General features: G+C 42.1%; 2 protein-coding genes across 2 annotated transcripts; both read left to right on the top strand.

Moving 5' to 3' along the window:
• Positions 1 to 566: 566 nt before the first annotated feature.
• On the top strand, positions 567 to 5,343 carry LOC110259124 (olfactory receptor 5AN1-like). Its single transcript, XM_021082435.1, has 2 exons — positions 567 to 668; positions 4,396 to 5,343. Exons 1-2 carry the CDS (start codon positions 567 to 569, stop codon positions 5,341 to 5,343), a joined length of 1,050 nt encoding a protein of 349 aa, XP_020938094.1.
• A 3,543-nt stretch (positions 5,344 to 8,886) lies between these two features.
• Positions 8,887 to 13,501, top strand: LOC100523589 (olfactory receptor 5AN1-like). Its single transcript, XM_021082436.1, has 3 exons — positions 8,887 to 8,972; positions 11,333 to 11,453; positions 12,554 to 13,501. Exons 1-3 carry the CDS (start codon positions 8,887 to 8,889, stop codon positions 13,499 to 13,501), a joined length of 1,155 nt encoding a protein of 384 aa, XP_020938095.1.
• Positions 13,502 to 14,028: the final 527 nt, after the last annotated feature.

The following is a 14,028-nucleotide window of genomic DNA, read 5'->3' on the forward strand; positions in this document are numbered from 1 at the left end:
CATTTGGGGAGGAAAGCAATATGATCCTGCGGTATAGCATAGGAAACAATATTAGTCACCTGTGATGGAACATGATGGAAGAAAATGTGAGAAAAAGACAAAGAATATATATATATATAATATATATATATATATATGAGCATGTGTGAGATTGGTTCAACTTGCTGTACAGTAGGAATTGACGGAACACTGTAAACCAAGTATAATGGGAAAAAAAAAAAGTCAATAAAACATTAAAAAAAGGAGATATGTGTATGGATATATCTAAAATGAAGGTGCTTGTAAGCAGGGTGTGTCCACATATCTGATTTAGTATATTCACACTACCACCAGCTAGCTGTTTCACCTTGGGCAAGTCTCTTAACTCCACTGGCTTCAGGTCTCCACCTGGAAATTGAAAGTATTGGCCTAGTCATCACTATGTCCCTTCCAGCTCAAATGACTCTCAGGGTGTTAAAGGAAAAGCTCTAATTATCAGATCTTGATAGGACCACAGGGGAAGTGGGGAACTGAATCAGGAGGGACATGGCAAAGTGGGACATGAAATTAGAAGGGACAAAATCTCCATGACAACCCTGACTCCAGAGAGCAAGTACCTGGAGAGCGTTCTTGCCCAACTGTTTTTTCCGTTCACTCTGCCCTTGATGACACATAGAAGAGGCTCTCATGTGGGCACTCTCTGGCTGAGTGGACAGCCAAGTCCATGGTCCAAAGTCTCCATACTGAAGTGCAGCATGCCCACCTGGAAAATCTGTTTGCAAAAGACATCCACAATTTTACCCTTTGTCAAGAACTCTGCCTTCCTGGGCCCTGAGTCAAGGTGAGAGGGCAAGATTCATAGAGATAGTGGATTCTGTGCTATCTCTAGAGCCATGTGAGTCTTCCAGCTGCACGTTAAGGAGCCAGGTTTGTCGTCCTCAGTCTCTTTCTCCTTCTTCCACTATCCCTTCTCCCTTATGTCCACACCCTCCACTTCGGGCTCTTCCTGGAGTTTTCTGTCTCCCACTTTCTGGAAAATATGAATCTGTGACCTGAAATGTCAGGTGTCACTCTGGAGTGAGGGACACCAGTTGACTTCTGGTTCTGCCATGTCTTGGGGATGTAATCTTGACCTTGGCAGCCTTCTGTTTTCCACCTGTAATTGGGGGTAAGTCATCATTTAGAATCAAAGGACATGTCTGTATGGCTTAATGTATGGTAAAAGCTAACTGAATGTTAAGATTAAGAATGTACTGAATTTCAGGAGAATAAACCAAATCATGCTTATTTACACTGTTCATCTTTATTCAACCCAAGGACACTTAGAATTCAATATGTTTAGTTGCAGATCTGTTTTTATGTACTAATCATTCATCTGATTTCCATTTAAACATACAGCTTTGATTCATAATTTCTGTACAGCTAAGACAACAGGTTGCTGATAAAGATATGAGCAAATATGTAGAATTTCATTGACCTCTTAAAGAAATTATCTTTGGAGAACGTGGGTGTCTGGAGACTCTACCGTGGGTAACACAGATATCAGAGAAGCCCCATTCTGAGCCCAGGTAGTGTTGGTCTAACCGTCCCTTTAAATCTTCTTTTACCTAATATTGTTTATTTTCATCCAGCAACATTCCTGGCTTTCTTGAGCTGATTTTGTGCCCTGCATGACCTCACAAGTGACCATGTCCTTAGTAGGTCCGATTTGGAAAATTTTTGCTAATGTCTTTGGTCATTGAGTCCCTGAAACACCACCCCCTAATGTGGTAGTAAATCTTTGATTTTTTAGGACTGCAGTTGTGGCATATGGAACATCCTGGTCTAGGGCATTGGAGCTGCAGCTGTCAGCCTACACCACAACAATGGCATGTCTGTGACATACACTGCAGCTCTTGGCAACACAGGATCCTTAACCACTGAGAAGGGCCAAGGATCGAACCCACATCCTCATGGATACCCACATCCTCATGGGTTTGTTACCAGCGAGTCTCAACAGGAACTCCGAGGTGGTAAATCTTATTAGCCTATTGATAAATGAGGCAACGAAGGCATAGAAATGTGAATAACTTGCTAAGGGTCACAGAGCCAGGAGGTAGAAGTCAGGAAGCTTAATGCCTCCAGCTGTGTTCTCTTTCTCAGGATTATTTAGTCTGTTTAGGGTATTTGTGATTCCATGACAATATTTGGATTGTTTAATCTGACAGGTTTTGAGTGGAGTCTTTTAGACTGTCTATATTAAAAAATCATATCATCTGCAAGCAGGAGAAATTTCAATTCTGATGCCATCTATCCCTTCCTTCCTTCCTTCCTTCCTTCCTTCCTTCCTTCCTTCCTTCCTTCCTCCTCCCTCCCTCCTCCCTCCCTCCCTCCTCCCTTCTTTCCTTCCTTCCTTCCTTCTTTCCTTCCTTCCTTCCTTCCTTCCTTCCTTCCTTCCTTCCTTCCTTCCTTCCTTCCTTCTTGCCGGATTGGCCTGGTTTGCACTTCTAGTACAATGTTGTGTAGGAATGTGCACAGTGGTCACCCTTGTCTTATTTCTGGTCTTCGGAGAAAAGCTTTCAATCATTTACCACTGAGTGTGATGTTAGATGCAGGCATGTTCTCACGGCCTTTACTATGTTGAGGTAAATTCCTCCTACCTCACTTGTTGAGAGTTTTGATCATGATTGCAAGTTGAATTTGTCCAAAGCTTTTAGTGCATTTATTGAGAGGATTTTATGATTTTCTATATTTCATTCTGTTGATGTAATGTGTCACATTTATTGCTTTGCGTATGTTGACCCATTCTTGCATCCCAAGAACGAACCCTATCTGGTCATGGTATGATCCTTTGTATGTGCTGCTGAATTTTGGTTGCTAGTATTTCATTGAGACTTTAAACTTCTCTAGTAACCCAGGATAACGACCCATAGTTTTCTTCCCTGGTAGTGTCCTTATCTTGCTTTGCCATCAAAGTAATATTGGCTTTGTAAAATGCCTTTGGAAAGGTTCCTTTCTCTTCAGTTTTTTGGAAGAGTTTGAAAAGGATTGGCATTAATTCTTCCTTAAATGTTGGGTGCAATTTACGATGAAGCCTTCTTGTCCAGGGCTTTTCTTTGTGGGGAGGTTTCTGATTACTGATTCAGTCTCCTTGCTAGTTATTGTTCTGTTCAGACTTTCTGTTCTGTGTTTTTTTTTTTTTTTTCTGATTCAGTTTTCCTAGGTTGTATGTGTCTAGAAATGTATCTGCTTCTTCTGTGCTGTCCAATGTGGTGGAAAACCTTGGGCACTGAGGGGCCACTCTGGTGGAGCCCTGAAGCAGCAGAGGGGAGGGGCAGTGAGGTCAGAGTGTAGCTGCTCCTCTATTCTTTTCATGTGGTCCTTCGTGGACTCTGTGGCCCAGGGGGATGCTCTACCTTCATCCTTTGTTTTAGAATTTTAACATTCGTATCTTGCCTATGAATAGTTACTAGTTTTTTTTTTTAATTTTCTGGTGAGTTGGACTTATGTCAGGAGAAATCTATGTTGCTGTATTGATTATGACACTCTGAACTAAAAACCTAAGTGCTTAACCCTTAACAAGAGTTTGATGCTGCTTCCTAAAATGAAAAATTCTGCAATTAGGACAAAAGTTGGGGCCAGTAGTGAGTCATACTGGCTTCCCTTTGGGATATTTTGTATGAAGTCTTCCCTAAGAAGATGTTCTTCATAACTTATTGGGGCAGACAGACTGTGTCCCTCCAAAATATTATCAGGATTCTAAATCATGGTGTAAATTCCTAGGCCACGTAGGTGCTGTTTGATTGAATATATTTTCAAAACTCTTGGTAAGTTATAATGAACAGTGCAATTTTTCTTATGAGTAAAAGAAGAGAATATAAGACTATATCTAGATGGTCATTTGGGAGGGAAGAGCTCTTTCAAAATTATTGTGAAATGATGCTATTTATGCAGTACTTTTATAATGCAGCAGTTATCCCTGAATTATCAGAGGTCATTAAAAACCTCTTAATTATTTAATATTATCATATATTTGAGGTATAATGTGCCAATTTCTGCTGTACAGCACAGTGACTCTGTCATATGTATGTATGTATATATATATATACACACTCTTTTTTGAAACCTATAATTTTAATCAATGATATAGTCTTTTATATAATAATCACAGAATTCATATTGCTTTCTTAAAACTTTTCAGTCAAACTTTAAAATCTCTTTATAAATGATCATGAGACCTCATGAAATAACGGAGAACCCGAAGCACTGAGAAGGTTCTTGATGACAATTCAAGATAAAAACCTGAAGTCTTGACCTGAAGACCGTGAAGCATTTTCTTCTTTTCCAGTTCTCCATGGAGGGAATGCATGTATTAGCTTTGTAAAGTTACCCTTTCACCTGAGTCAGCAGTGCATTCTCTTTCTTTTCTGACTTCAGGAGTACAAAGCCAATGGGGGAGACAATACTACAACTATCATCCATTTTGTCCTCTTGGGATTCTCAGATTTTCCCCACATCAGACCAGCCCTCTTTGTGGTGTTTCTGGTGATATATATTTTGACTCTGACGTGGAATCTGTGTCTCATTGTCTTGATAAGGCTGGATTCCCACCTCCACACACCCATGTACTTCTTCCTCAGTAATCTGTCCTTTATAGACATCTGCTATGTGAGCTCTACAGCCCCCAAGATGCTCTACGACTTCTTCCAGGCAAAGCCAACTATCACCGTTGTGGGTTGTGCCATTCAATACTTTGTGTGTTCAACCATGGGACTGAGCGAGTGTTGTCTCATGACAGTCATGGCTTATGACCGCTATGCTGCCATTTGTAACCCACTCCTCTACTCATCCATCATGTCACCCTCTCTCTGTGGTCGGATGGTGCTGGGGTCCTATATGGCTGGACTCTCTGCTACTCTGTCCCAAGTGTGTGCCGTGCTTCAGCTCCACTTCTGTGGGCCTAATGTCATCCACCACTTCTTCTGTGACATGCCCTTGATGTTAGGTCTTTCCTGCTCTGACACGTTCTTTGTTCAAGTCTTGACTGCTATATTTACAGTCTTCTTTGGGATAATAAATGCCCTGGTTATCATGATGTCCTATGTCTACATTGTCATCTCCGTCATGAAGATCACTTCCGCAAAAGGCAGGTCCAAGGCTTTCAACACCTGTGCTTCTCACTTGACAGCAGTTACCCTCTTCTACACCTCAGGTATCTTTGTCTATTTAAGTTCTAGCTCTGGTGGGTCCTCTGGCCTTGACAGATTTGCCGCAGTGTTCTACACGGTGGTGATTCCCATGCTGAACCCTTTGATATACAGTCTGAGGAACAAAGACATCAAAGATGCCTTGAAGAGACTGAAAAAGAGGAAAGAGTGTTGCTGAGGTAACAGATTGTGAGGTCCGACAGGTTTGTCCTGTTAGAATCACTTTACCACGCAATGATATTCACATGAGTGGAGAATATCAAAATTCACACTGCCTTGGAGAAAAAGGTTGATTTTGACACAGATAATATACCAAAATGGACCCACAGCGGAATCACAGTGCACAATCAAAACATCTTTCAGTCCTTGAGGCCCATTATTTTCATTCTATTTGTGGTGTGGCTTCAACATTTACTCATCTGTCAGCAAGTATTCATGAGTCATTACGATTTAGAACTTTGTTGCTTCTTTTTTACCCCCAAGATGACGTCTGTTCAATCTTAGATATGACCTTAAAGAGAGCCACGTGACAGAAGTCCCAGGATTGTAGAAGACTTTTCTCCCAAATACTGTGATGCAGCATAACCTAGACATGACTGTGACCAATGTTCATTCTATGTTTCTGACCAGAATGAGAATGAACCCAGAGAGGGAGTATACCATTGGACAGAAACAAAGTGTTCAATTGGCCTGATCGTGCCTCCGGTGGAGGTTCCTCTGAGCTAGCCTACATTTGTGTTAAGGGCTCTTTCAGTGGTTATTGTCTGCTAAGTCTCTGGTCACCTCCGAATCTCCACCAGCTGCAGTCTGAGGAAGGAGGAGGAGGTGATCTGAATCATGACGAGGAATGGAATGATATATGCAGTCCCTTCAGGGGTATTTACTTATGAGTTCGCCGGTGTAATTTTTTGCCTCTAGTGTCCAGTGGGGATTTCTGTTGGAGATGGTATCCAAATACCCATGTCACAGTCCCTGGTAATCTCTCATATTGTGGGATTCAAGCCTCGCTCCCATTAAATTTGGAATATTTACCGCTGGGGAACATACCCAACAGGAGCATCCTACCAAATGGCTTTGGCCCCTTCAAACATTAACATTTTTCATGTGATGAGATTTGCGTGAGAATTTATGGCCACATGGAGTTATTTCCTTATAGTGCATGTTGCAGAGAAAGAGCTAAGATGGAAAACTAATGCACTTTCCTTCCTAGAGAATGTGGCCAACGTTTTATGTCCTAGAAATTTATGGTGGTATGGGCGTTATATAATGGCTGGAGTAGAATGGTTAGAGATATTGGAATGCTGATACTTTCCAGGTAACCTGAAGGGGTAGGAGAGGAAACAGACTGTGGGCTCAGCAGTGTTGTCAAGGCTCGCCAATTTTTGTCTTCAGAAAGAGGATGTAAATTTGTGGTCCTTGCTGTTTGGTTAAAAACAGAGTAAGGTGTGTTCCTGACTGCTGAGTTTCCAGATTTCCCAACTTTGACCCACTGATTCAAGCATATTATTAGCTTACATATTACCCTTTGAGAGCCAGTGGATTCTTAGAGTTGTTTGGGGGTCTCAGTTTCAAGGTCACATGAATCATTCTGTTGAGCAACTGTAACTGGAGAGACATTTGAAGCCTTTTTCAAATTCTCCATGAGTTTGCACGGGGACACAGTTGAGAGAGGAGGAATTGTTGAACACCTGGGAGCGTGTGTGAGGGTTAGTACCTGCCAAAGAAATAGTGCAATGTGAATGAAAGTCGTGTGCCCACCTCACCCCCACCCAGGTATAGGTACATCTTCTTAAGCATTGCTCTTTAACAGTGTGTGAGAACGTGTGTGTGTGTGTGTGTGTGTAAGAAGCTCTTTGCAGGAAGCGGCCCTCAGCAGGAAGCCCCTTTGTTTCATCCTTGTAGCAGAGATGTATTATAAGTAACCTTAAAGCAGGCCCCTTCCCGTTCTACTCATCTCAGGCCCAAGCACACCTTTCACATCTTTTGATCAAGCAATACCTTGCCTAGCCTGTAGTTTCTTTCCATAGATCAAAGAGGTAGAACTGAAGAAGAAGAACTTAGAAGATGATCAGATCCCTTCCTTAGCTTCCACACTGCAGCAATCTCACGAATCAGCTGTGCGAACGAGATCACATCTAAGGAAAGATCACAAGATGTTGACAAGCCTGAAGGTCAGGAGATGCATGCAGTGGGAGATGGTGAGGAGTCTGGTCTCTGGAGTTCCCTTGTGGTGCAGCAGGTTAAGGATCCAGTGTTGTCACTGAAGTGGCTTGGGTCGCCGCAGTGGTGAGGGTTCAATCCATGGCCAGGGAACGTCCACGTGCCACATGTGTGGCCCTCCCCTGAACCAAAGGATCTGATTCCGTATCTGAAGGATTAACTGAGATTACTTCCCTTTTTCCCTTTAAAACCTTTCATGGCCAAGCAGAGTCTACAGAGCTGGGTTTTGGACACACCCAAATCACCATCTCCCTAAGATGGCTGGCATTCTGATTAAAAGCAGCTACCCTTGGAGTTCCCATCTTGGCTCAGCGGTGAATGAATTTGACTAGGAACCATGAGGTTGAGGGTTCAATCCCTGGCCTTGCTCAGTGGGTTAAGGGTCTGGCGTTGCCACGGCTCGGATCTGGCGTTGCTGGGGCTGTGGCGTAGGCTGGCAACTACAGCTCCTATTAGACCCCTAGCCTGGGAACCTCCACATGCAATGGAACACTACTCAGCTGTAAAAAGACCAAAATAGTGCCACTTGCAGCACCATGGATGGAACGAGAGACTCTCATCCTAAGTGAAGCAAGTCAGAAAGAGCAAGACAAATACCATATGATATCGCTTATATGTGGGTTCTCATATACAACACAAATGAATCTTTCCACAGAAAAGAAACTCATGGGCTTGGAGAACAGACTTGTGGATGCCAAGGGGGAAGGGAAGGGAGTGGGATGGACTGGGAGCTTGGGGTTCATAGATGCAAACACCTCCATTTGGGGAGGATAAGTAATATGATCCTGCGGTATAGCATAGGAAACAATATTAGTCACCTGTGATGGAACATGATGGAAGAAAATGTGAGAAAAAGACAAAGAATATATATATATATATATATATATATATATATATATGAGCATGTGTGAGATTGGTTCAACTTGCTGTACAGTAGGAACTTGACGGAACAGTGTAAACCAAGTATAATGGAAAAAAACAAAAGTCAATAAAACATTAAAAAAAGGAGATATGTGTATGGATATATCTAAAATGAAGGTGCTTTGTAAGCAGGGTGTGTCCACATATCTGATTTAGTATATTCACACTACCACCAGCTAGCTGTTTCACCTTGGGCAAGTCTCTTAACTCCACTGGCTTCAGGTCTCCACCTGGAAATTCAAAGTATTGGCCCAAGTCATCACTATGTCCCTTCCAGCTCAAATGACTCTCAGGGTGTTAAAGGAAAAGCTCTAATTATCAGATCTTGATAGGACCACAGGGGAAGTGGGGAACTGAATCAGGAGGGACATGGCAAAGTGGGACATGAAATTAGAAGGGACAAAATCTCCATGACAACCCTGACTCCAGAGAGCAAGTACCTGGAGAGCGTTCTTGCCCAACTGTTTTTTTCCGTTCACTCTGCCCTTGATGACACATAGAAGAGGCTCTCATGTGGGCACCTCTCTGGCTGAGTGGACAGCCAAGTCCATGGTCCAAAGTCTCCATACTGAAGTGCAGCATGCCCACCTGGAAAATCTGTTTGCAAAAGACATCCACAATTTTACTCTTTGTCAAGAACTCTGCCTTCCTGGGCCCTGAGTCAAGGTGAGAGGGCAAGATTCATAGAGATAGTGGATTCTGTGCTATCTCTAGAGCCATGTGAGTCTTCCAGCTGCACGTTAAAGGAGCCAGGTTTGTCGTCCTCAGTCTCTTTCTCCTTCTTCCACTATCCCTTCTCCCTTATGTCCACACCCTCCACTTCGGGCTCTTCCTGGAGTTTTCTGTCTCCCACTTTCTTGGAAAATATGAATCTGTGACCTGAAATGTCAGGTGTCACTCTGGAGTGAGGGACACCAGTTGACTTCTGGTTCTGCCATGTCTTGGGGATGTAATCTTGACCTTGGCAGCCTTCTGTTTTCCACCTGTGAATTGGGGGTAAGTCATCATTTAGAATCAAAGGACATGTCTGTATGGCTTAATGTATGGTAAAAGCTAACTGAATGTTAAGATTAAGAATGTACTGAATTTCAGGAGAATAAACCAAATCATGCTTATTTACACTGTTCATCTTTATTCAACCCAAGGACACTTAGAATTCAATATGTTTAGTTGCAGATCTGTTTTTATGTACTAATCATTCATCTGATTTCCATTTAAACATACAGCTTTGATTCATAATTTCTGTACAGCTAAGACACACAGGTTGCTGATAAAGATATGAGCAAATATGTAGAATTTCATTGACCTCTTAAAGAAATTATCTTTGGAGAACGTGGGTGTCTGGAGACTCTACCGTGGGTAACACAGATATCAGAGAAGCCCCATTCTGAGCCCAGGTAGTGTTGGTCTAACCGTCCCTTTAAATCTTCTTTTACCTAATATTGTTTATTTTCATCCAGCAACATTCCTGGCTTTCTTGAGCTGATTTTGTGCCCTGCATGACCTCACAAGTGACCATGTCCTTAGTAGGTCCGATTTGGAAAATTTTTTGCTAATGTCTTTTGGTCATTGAGTCCCTGAAACACCACCCCCTAATGTGGTAGTAAATCTTTGATTTTTAGGACTGCAGTTGTGGCATATGGAACATCCTGGTCTAGGGCATTGGAGCTGCAGCTGTCAGCCTACAGCACAGCAATGGCATGTCTGTGACATACACTGCAGCTCTTGGCAACACAGGATCCTTAACCACTGAGAAGGGCCAAGGATCGAACCCACATCCTCATGGATACCCACATCCTCATGGGTTTGTTACCAGCGAGTCTCAACAGGAACTCCGAGGTGGTAAATCTTATTAGCCCTATTGATAAATGAGGCAACGAAGGCATAGAAATGTGAATAACTTGCTAAGGGTCACAGAGCCAGGAGGTAGAAGTCAGGAAGCTTAATGCCTCCAGCTGTGTTCTCTTTCTCAGGATTATTTAGTCTGTTTAGGGTATTTGTGATTCCATGACAATATTTGGATTGTTTAATCTGACAGGTTTTGAGTGGAGTCTTTTAGACTGTCTATATTAAAAAATCATATCATCTGCAAGCAGGAGAAATTTCAATTCTGATGCCATCTATCCCTTCCTTCCTTCCTTCCTTCCTTCCTTCCTTCCTTCCTTCCTTCCTTCCTTCCTCCCTCCCTCCCTCCCTCCCTCCCTCCCTTCCTCCCTTCTTTCCTTCCTTCCTTCCTTCTTTCCTTCCTTCCTTCCTTCCTTCCTTCCTTCCTTCCTTCCTTCCTTCCTTCCTTCTTGCCGGATTGGCCTGGTTTGCACTTCTAGTACAATGTTGTGTAGGAATGTGCACAGTGGTCACCCTTGTCTTATTTCTGGTCTTCGGAGAAAAGCTTTCAATCATTTACCACTGAGTGTGATGTTAGATGCAGGCATGTTCTCACGGCCTTTACTATGTTGAGGTAAATTCCTCCTACCTCACTTGTTGAGAGTTTTGATCATGATTGCAAGTTGAATTTGTCCAAAGCTTTTAGTGCATTTATTGAGAGGATTTTATGATTTTCTATATTTCATTCTGTTGATGTAATGTGTCACATTTATTGCTTTGCGTATGTTGACCCATTCTTGCATCCCAAGAACGAACCCTATCTGGTCATGGTATGATCCTTTGTATGTGCTGCTGAATTTTGGTTGCTAGTATTTCATTGAGACTTTAAACTTCTCTAGTAACCCAGGATAACGACCCATAGTTTTCTTCCCTGGTAGTGTCCTTATCTTGCTTTGCCATCAAAGTAATATTGGCTTTGTAAATGCCTTTGGAAAGGTTCCTTTCTCTTCAGTTTTTTGGAAGAGTTTGAAAAGGATTGGCATTAATTCTTCCTTAAATGTTGGGTGCAATTTACGATGAAGCCTTCTTGTCCAGGGCTTTTCTTTGTGGGGAGGTTTCTGATTACTGATTCAGTCTCCTTGCTAGTTATTGTTCTGTTCAGACTTTCTGTTCTGTGTTTTTTTTTTTTTTTTCTGATTCAGTTTTCCTAGGTTGTATGTGTCTAGAAATGTATCTGCTTCTTCTGTGCTGTCCAATGTGGTGGAAAACCTTGGCACTGAGGGGCCACTCTGGTGGAGCCCTGAAGCAGCAGAGGGGAGGGCAGTGAGGTCAGAGTGTAGCTGCTCCTCTATTCTTTTCATGTGGTCCTTCGTGGACTCTGTGGCCCAGGGGGGATGCTCTACCTTCATCCTTTGTTTTAGAATTTTAACATTCGTATCTTGCCTATGAATAGTTACTAGTTTTTTTTTTAATTTTCTGGTGAGTTGGACTTATGTCAGGAGAAATCTATGTTGCTGTATTGATTATGACACTCTGAACTAAAAACCTAAGTGCTTAACCCTTAACAAGAGTTTGATGCTGCTTCCTAAAATGAAAAATTCTGCAATTAGGACAAAAGTTGGGGCCAGTAGTGAGTCATACTGGCTTCCCTTTGGGATATTTTGTATGAAGTCTTCCCTAAGAAGATGTTCTTCATAACTTATTGGGGCAGACAGACTGTGTCCCTCCAAAATATTATCAGGATTCTAAATCATGGTGTAAATTCCTAGGCCACGTAGGTGCTGTTTGATTGAATATATTTTCAAAACTCTTGGTAAGTTATAATGAACAGTGCAATTTTTCTTATGAGTAAAAGAAGAGAATATAAGACTATATCTAGATGGTCATTTGGGAGGGAAGAGCTCTTTCAAATTATTGTGAAATGATGCTATTTATGCAGTACTTTTATAATGCAGCAGTTATCCCCTGAATTATCAGAGGTCATTAAAAACCTCTTAATTATTTAATATTATCATATATTTGAGGTATAATGTGCCAATTTCTGCTGTACAGCACAGTGACTCTGTCATATGTATGTATGTATATATATATATACACACTCTTTTTTGAAACCTATAATTTTAATCAATGATATAGTCTTTTATATAATAATCACAGAATTCATATTGCTTTCTTAAAACTTTTCAGTCAAACTTTAAAATCTCTTTATAAATGATCATGAGACCTCATGAAATAACGGAGAACCCGAAGCACTGAGAAGGTTCTTGATGACAATTCAAGATAAAAACCTGAAGTCTTGACCTGAAGACCGTGAAGCATTTTCTTCTTTTCCAGTTCTCCATGGAGGGAATGCATGTATTAGCTTTGTAAAGTTACCCTTTCACCTGAGTCAGCAGTGCATTCTCTTTCTTTTCTGACTTCAGGAGTACAAAGCCAATGGGGGAGACAATACTACAACTATCATCCATTTTGTCCTCTTGGGATTCTCAGATTTTCCCCACATCAGACCAGCCCTCTTTGTGGTGTTTCTGGTGATATATATTTTGACTCTGACGTGGAATCTGTGTCTCATTGTCTTGATAAGGCTGGATTCCCACCTCCACACACCCATGTACTTCTTCCTCAGTAATCTGTCCTTTATAGACATCTGCTATGTGAGCTCTACAGCCCCCAAGATGCTCTACGACTTCTTCCAGGCAAAGCCAACTATCACCGTTGTGGGTTGTGCCATTCAATACTTTGTGTGTTCAACCATGGGACTGAGCGAGTGTTGTCTCATGACAGTCATGGCTTATGACCGCTATGCTGCCATTTGTAACCCACTCCTCTATTCATCCATCATGTCACCCTCTCTCTGTGGTCGGATGGTGCTGGGGTCCTATATGGCTGGACTCTCTGCTACTCTGTCCCAAGTGTGTGCCGTGCTTCAGCTCCACTTCTGTGGGCCTAATGTCATCCACCACTTCTTCTGTGACATGCCCTTGATGTTAGGTCTTTCCTGCTCTGACACGTTCTTTGTTCAAGTCTTGACTGCTATATTTACAGTCTTCTTTGGGATAATAAATGCCCTGGTTATCATGATGTCCTATGTCTACATTGTCATCTCCGTCATGAAGATCACTTCCGCAAAAGGCAGGTCCAAGGCTTTCAACACCTGTGCTTCTCACTTGACAGCAGTTACCCTCTTCTACACCTCAGGTATCTTTGTCTATTTAAGTTCTAGCTCTGGTGGGTCCTCTGGCCTTGACAGATTTGCCGCAGTGTTCTACACGGTGGTGATTCCCATGCTGAACCCTTTGATATACAGTCTGAGGAACAAAGACATCAAAGATGCCTTGAAGAGACTGAAAAAGAGGAAAGAGTGTTGCTGAGGTAACAGATTGTGAGGTCCGACAGGTTTGTCCTGTTAGAATCACTTTACCACGCAATGATATTCACATGAGTGGAGAATATCAAAATTCACACTGCCTTGGAGAAAAAGGTTGATTTTGACACAGATAATATACCAAAATGGACCCACAGCGGAATCACAGTGCACAATCAAAACATCTTTCAGTCCTTGAGGCCCATTATTTTCATTCTATTTGTGGTGTGGCTTCAACATTTACTCATCTGTCAGCAAGTATTCATGAGTCATTACGATTTAGAACTTTGTTGCTTCTTTTTTACCCCCAAGATGACGTCTGTTCAATCTTAGATATGACCTTAAAGAGAGCCACGTGACAGAAGTCCCAGGATTGTAGAAGACTTTTCTCCCAAATACTGTGATGCAGCATAACCTAGACATGACTGTGACCAATGTTCATTCTATGTTTCTGACCAGAATGAGAATGAACCCAGAGAGGGAGTGTACCATTGGACAGAAACAAAGTGTTCAATTGGCCTGATCGTGCCTCCG

The sequence above is a fragment of the Sus scrofa genome, unplaced genomic scaffold (genome assembly GCF_000003025.6).
Source record: "Sus scrofa isolate TJ Tabasco breed Duroc unplaced genomic scaffold, Sscrofa11.1 Contig874, whole genome shotgun sequence".
Lineage (NCBI taxonomy): Eukaryota > Metazoa > Chordata > Mammalia > Artiodactyla > Suidae > Sus > Sus scrofa.